The sequence below is a fragment of the Danio aesculapii genome, chromosome 14, assembly GCF_903798145.1.
Source record: "Danio aesculapii chromosome 14, fDanAes4.1, whole genome shotgun sequence".
NCBI classification, from domain to species: Eukaryota; Metazoa; Chordata; class Actinopteri; order Cypriniformes; family Danionidae; genus Danio; species Danio aesculapii.
The window spans coordinates 23,194,001-23,200,629 of NC_079448.1; the positions used below are offsets into that span (position 1 = coordinate 23,194,001).

At 42.8% G+C, this 6,629-nt stretch overlaps 1 protein-coding gene across 1 annotated transcript; it reads right to left on the reverse strand.

Moving 5' to 3' along the window:
* Window positions 1-643: 643 nt before the first annotated feature.
* egr1 (early growth response 1) lies at window positions 644-4,519 on the reverse strand. Its single transcript, XM_056472094.1, has 2 exons — window positions 3,880-4,519; window positions 644-3,176 (listed from the first exon to the last, which is right to left on the reverse strand). The coding sequence occupies exons 1-2, from the start codon at window positions 4,088-4,090 to the stop codon at window positions 1,852-1,854; spliced, it is 1,536 nt and encodes a 511-aa protein (XP_056328069.1). The 5' UTR covers window positions 4,091-4,519; the 3' UTR covers window positions 644-1,851.
* Window positions 4,520-6,629: the final 2,110 nt, after the last annotated feature.

Sequence of the window (6,629 nt, forward strand, 5' to 3'; positions counted from 1 at the left end):
CATGCTATCTTTTGATAACATATTCTCATGACGCCCAGGAGCTCTTTTGATAAGTAATAAAGAGAGACAATCTGATCTGGCGCATCAACTCCATGATTGGCTTCTCAGTCTGCCGAACTTCTGAACAAAAGAACGCATCAGTACATATATTTTTGATGTCAAGTTTTTATTTATTAATTTTGATCTTTTTTTTCTTTTGCTCTAGGTTATATTTCACTTTTGATATCTATTGTTATGGGAGACATGACTTGTTCAAGTGAAAGCTTGGATGCTTTCAAAGCAATCATTAAACTTCAGATTAGACGTACTAATTCAGAAATATACACTTTTTGAGGATGAAACTTTGTCATTATGAGTAATCTGAGCTTCTGGAATCATTCATCGCAATCAGCTACTCTGTCATTTTAATCACATATCAATTTATTGTGCGTGTACGCTGTCAGGTGTATGAGAAAATCTAAGAATAATTTAGAATTGTGCAACTTGAGACCATGAACTAATGACATTTAATGACACACTGTATTACAGTAAATTGTTTTTTAATATGCAGTGATGTGTGTGCAGCGTGTGTTCACTCTGTAAAGGAATATTCATCAGAACCTGTTGCTAAGCGATGAAAAGCAAGACAAGGATTCAACGTATATATATTTATATATTTATGTTTTATTTATAGTTCTGTTCTTGAAGGATATCTTGTACACCAAATATCCCATTGGCAGTTAAGCGCATTCAATGTGTTTAGAAGCCATAAACAGTCACTTTTTCAAACAAACACAAATACAAAATAAAAATAACAACAAAATAATGGACCGCATGTAAATAACATACAAAAAATCCCATGCCTACTCAGTAGGTAACTACAGCATTCCGACTCCTCAAGATGTAGATATGTACATTTCCATTACAAAAATATAGTTTATAGTTTTCTTTTTTGCTTACATCCCAAAGAAATGCAGTGCCCTCGTATCCTTTCCCTTCTTTCCTTGAAATGACTTTCTGAATATAGAAAAAAAGAAAAGAGAAAACAAAATCCCTTTCACCTTAAGGCTAGATGCAACGCATCCACACACTGATATCTGTCAAAACATCTGCAAGGCTTTACAAAAGGCACCAAAAAAATTGAAGATTTGTGGTTGAATCTTTTCTGATGTTTTCCCCCTCAGTTTAACAGGTTTCTGTTGTCACATTTGAGAAAGAGAAATATAGTACCAGTGGATGATATTTACAAAATAAGAGAAACTAACATCACTCTTCCACATGCGTCAGAATACTTAAGTGCTTCTAGTCAAACAAAGTCAAGAACTTATCACAGCATTTTTACTACTTAATACAGAATGTATCTTATAAAATATGGCCCTGCTCAAGAATAATACAATGCAAATATTCAAATCAATTGTCACAACAATGGTACTAAAAAGTAAAAACAAAAAGGAAACATGGCACATGTACAATATACTGTAGCTTATGTATATTATTCAAATGTCTTTTGTAACTGTACACCTGTCGAGCCTCAAGCCCACAGGCTTCGATTACACCCTTAACGCTCTTTAGCCATTCTGCATCGCAAGTACGTCTGTACACACACAGTCTGAGGGAAAACTTGCAGAAGCCTGTTGCTTTTGTTTGTCATTTGAAAGTCTCATATGCCTCGTTTGAAAGGATGGAATTCGAAGGGAGAGAACAACACACACAAAAAATCCCTTTTGTTTTTAAACGTCTTTGCCGAGTCCTTGACTGTTCTGTAACTGTGCCATGTTGTGAGCATGGACAGAAAAGTGCTTTTTGCAGAGGGGACGTAAAAGTCATAGATGCTTTCTGAGTCAAGGGAGAGCCTGGAGTTCTGGGGAAGTCTCAGCAGATGTCTGCTGTCCGAGGGGAAAGCGTAGACTGCATGTCGGAGAGTGGGGTGGTGACAGGAGAACTGTAGATGTTACTGGCCACTGAGGTAGGGAAGGAAGTGGCCACCTGCGTCTGGAAGGTGCTGGTGGCCGAGGGGTAAGTGGTTGCAATGGAAGGGGAGGGGTAGGAGGTGTGGACCGGAGACGAGTAGCAGGAGTTTACTGGAGATGGGAAAGAGGAGACTGGAGAGGGGTAAGAAGTGATGGGAGAGGGGTAGCTGGACACTGGTGAGGAAGCTGAGATGGAAACATTTGAAACTGAGCTCTGCACTGCAGCAGTGGCACCTTTCTCTGCTTTCTTGTCCTTCTGCCGCATGTGGATCTTAGTGTGGCGCTTGCGCTCATCACTGCGGGCGAACTTGCGGCCACAGATCTCGCAGGCAAAGGGCTTCTCGCCTGTGTGTGTGCGAATGTGGGTTGTCAGGTGGTCACTGCGGCTGAAGTTGCGCATGCAGATCCTGCACTGGAAGGGCTTCTGTCCGGTGTGGATGCGGATGTGACGCGTCAGCTCGTCTGAGCGTGAGAAGCGACGGTCACAGGTATCCACAGGGCATGCGTAGGGGCGCTCGTGGGGTGGTGTCTTGCTTGGTCGGTTAGGATACTTGCGCATGCGACTGGGCTTGATGAGCTGAGACTGGTAGACGCTTTTCAGGTCCTGAGAACCCGTTTGGGTTGCAAAGGCCTTGATGGTGTGCAGCGGCGTCAGGGCGGGCTGCTGACCCGCTTGTGTCTGGATGGGCTTCTGATCGGGTGGCACCAGGCTGATCTCACTCTGCTGCTGCGTAAACAGGTAGTCGGGGATCATTGGCACAGAGAAGCTGGGGTTACAGGTCTTGGCACTGGGATATGTTGATGAGGAGTACTGCAGTGAGGTGCCCACCGTGGTTGAGAAGTTAGGGCCAGACTCAGGGAAGATGTCTGGGCTGGCACTGGAGTAGGTGGGAGCTGCCGAATAGATGGGGTTGGGCTCACTCTGGTGGACGGAGCAGCTCAAGCTGGCGCTGGATGTGGATGACGAGGACGAAGAGGGGATGGAAGACGTGGAAGAGGAAGAGGGGTGAGTTGCCTGAGAGGTTGAGGACGGGATGGAGGCAGGGGGTGGGTTGATGCCCACCAGCCCACTCACCAGGCTGAACAGAGGCTCAGCCCATAGACTGTTACTGCAGTTGGTGGCAGGTTCGAGGGTGAAACGGCCTGTGTAAGATATGGGGGGCAGCCGTTGGGTGGAGTAGGTCTGATCTGACAGAGGTTTCTCCATGGAAATTTCTGAAAGCGTATCTGCAAAAGCAAGCACAGACACAGAAAGAGAGTGGGTTAGAAACTATTGCACGACTTGTTAACTCATTTATTTTAGTGCACATAAATGATCCCAGAGGTGATTTAGTCGGGGGGTCCTGCTGGCTGTCGAGACTGTGTTTTCCCACAATCTCAGACAGAGCAGCAGGTGCTGATGGAGCGCAAAGGGTACCCCCCACCAAAACACACATACACACACGCACACACATTTGCCGATCTCCCTCAGAGACAAGAACCAGCGCAAGCTTAAGCATCTACATGTGCATTTCTCTCGACAGTCTCTTTCTCACTATTCTCATCCTGATCACTATTTCACATTTGCACAGCTTATATTTATTCAAAATGCACTTTAAAAGACTGAAAAGCTGGGTATTAAAATGAAAATATTCTCTTAAATGTTTCATTCATTCCTTAGCTTTTACAGTGACTACCTATTAACTGCTGTCAGCTTTAATATAAATTATATTTTTACTTTACATCGATGCAATATCATTTATACACATTATTATAATAAATCCTCCTTGTATAACTTTATATTTAAATGAAGTGAAAGCTATAAGATCACATTTACTATAACACATTTATTACTTATTTAAATGTCAGCATTTTTTATGCACAAGCAAACTCTTGCAAATCAAGTTATGAAAGCAGCACGCAATTTAATCAAGAGGGATTTAGTGCTTACCTCCAGCAAGGTGATCAAACTGCTCCCCGGGCTCCCCCGAGCCAAAAACAGCGCCTTCAGGTGCTGTGGCATTGAGAAAGGGGGTCCCTGCAGAGTTCAGCATGATCATCTCCTCCAACTTGGGGTAGTTATCCGTGGGGGAGTGAGGGAAGCTCAAGGGGTCGGAGATCTGCAGAGCAGGCAGGAGCATCTCTGTCTTGGCTGCAGCCATCTCTCTGGAGTGTGCTCGGAGAGGAGAGAATTGTGCTGGAGAAATCAGCAGCTAACCTCTCTGGGACGGCAAATGTGAAGATGCTGCGATGTCTGACTCCCCTTCTTTCTGGTTGATCTCCTCACTCTCACAGTTTGTCTTCTTGTTTGTCTTCCTCTTCTCCTGTTTGACGGTCCAAAGAGGCAGAACAAATCCACTGTCTCAGATAAAATAGCTGAGATTCTGAATATCCCTTCTGTTCATTCCCTATTTCAAACTTGCACTTTTAAAAACAAATCAGGTTGCTGTTTTGTTTCTGTTGTTGTTGTTGTTGTTTTGAAATGAGTTGTCACATTTATTTAATGTGTCAAAATGTATTTGATTATATATATATCGCAACGTGTTGTCTATCAGCTCTCTGCACTAGTGCTGAATCGCTTGGGCTCTCTAGGCTCTTTCTCTGCTCAGAGAATCCCTACTCCTTTATATATCCTCTTGCCGTGACGTAGATGTCCATATTTGGACTAGGAGGAAGCCCATATTTAGGCACTGCAGTGGAGGACACATGACGTTTGCCTAGAGGAAAAAAAGCAGATTGGGGAGCTTAAACATTAAGCCTGTGCATTAAATGGAGGGGAGATGCCCGTTCCTCCTCCACAGCAAGTCAATGCCTGGTAAGAGCAGTGTCTCTCGGAGAGAAACGGCAGCGCAAGTCTTCCTTTTCTCCTCAAAAGTCTCGCTAAATGTTCGGGTTTCCCGTCGGCGCTCTAGCAGAGCCCTGGCCGGAAGATCGCGCTCCGCCCTGCCATATAAGGTCGTGACTACATAAGGCATGATTCCGGTGGGTTTCCACTTCCATGCCCTTATTTGGAGTTTCCTGATGTAGCTGATCGGCGCTTGGCAGTGAAACGGAGGCTTGGGTGCAATTGAAGTCCAGAGCTCCGCACAATAACTAATGTCAGCACTATGCTGCCTCGCCCGTTCCAAGATTTATGAGAGAGAACTTTTTCCTCAATACTTAAACAACAGAGCCAATGGTTTCAACGGACAATTGCACGTAAATATGAAGTTATATCAAACTCAGCACACGTTAATTCGCTGCTGTTCTTTTTCCCGAAAGCTGCGCTTATTCTAATGAACAGAAAGTAATGCTTTACGATGCATATGCAGGAAAACGCTTATTCGTTTCGACGTATAGCCTACTGATTATATTACGAGCTGAATAAATTCCCACATGCAGTACAACGCAGTTTTCCACAAGAGCACAACTGTTGTTTTTATTTTGTGCAACACGTTGATGTGTATTTAAACAGTGATGCATGTAAACTATACATGATAGTATACAAGTAGTCTAAATTTAGGGTTATTCTTTTTAATAGTAAGCCTACATTGTTAAATCTTATTATTTTATTACTAAAACATTATTATTTATGCTGCAACTTAAAACAGTATTAGACAGCTGATTTGTTAATTTTTTACAGCATGACGAATCAATACATAAATCACGCGTTATCCCACTCCATTAATAGCCTAAACATTTTATCCCAATTCTCTGTAGTTTTATATTTAGAATTAGAATTGATCCCTATTGGTTAAGGAATGACACTTGGCTATTCTGTGCACGGCCGGCGCGTTGGCACTGATGGATGGTGGGTGCTGACAGAGGAGAGAGGAGATCTGTTTAATTGGGGGATGTCCCGGACTCGATACACAGGGATCCTCTCTGTCACTCAACTCCCGACACCCATGCAAATAAGCGCTGCAGCAGGCTCTCCGGACGCCGGTGGTGTACTGATGCTCGGAAAATTGAGGAGAAGAGCAGGGACTGCGCCGTGGCTTTGGCAGGGAGATCGATGTAACTTTGCTGACTCAATAGACTTAGTCAGAGCAGACGCAATTTGAATTTAACGCGAATGAAAACGAGACTGCGAGGGCCGGAAGAACACAATTAGTGTGTTGGGCTGTTGTTTAAAAATTCCACAAATCGCACAAAAAATATAATTAAGACTTTAGACAATAACAGACTGAGCTGTACTTTCACCAGTAATATAATGTCACTGAATCAGAGGTGAACCTGTTGCAAAACACATTGGGACCCTTTTACTGTGTTTAAATATTACTGATAAATCCAATGAAAGGACACATGTCACAAAAGAATCACTTCTGATTTTGGCTTCACAAAAAAGTCAGTTACTTGCACACTATTTAGAATTTAGTAAACAACTGTATTGGAGGTAAAACACATTTATATGCAAAAAAAGTATTTAAGAATATCAGCACACCTTTTTAATGGTGGCCTATTACCCAATACTGATGAAAAACCAGAAATTCCGCTGGTGACTTGTCGAAATTTTCAACAGGCTAATTTAATGTTGTGAAAATAATGTGATGGACATGTTTAAGACTTGTGAATTAGCAGTTTTTTTTCCTTCATTTCTGAGCGTTCACACAAAAGCAGTTTATTGAGTAAGCAGGCTTTGTGATGTCAGTGGAGAAGTTGTTTCGCAGGTGCAGCAGGTTATTAGAGCGATGATGAAAGATTACATCAAAAAAAAATAAT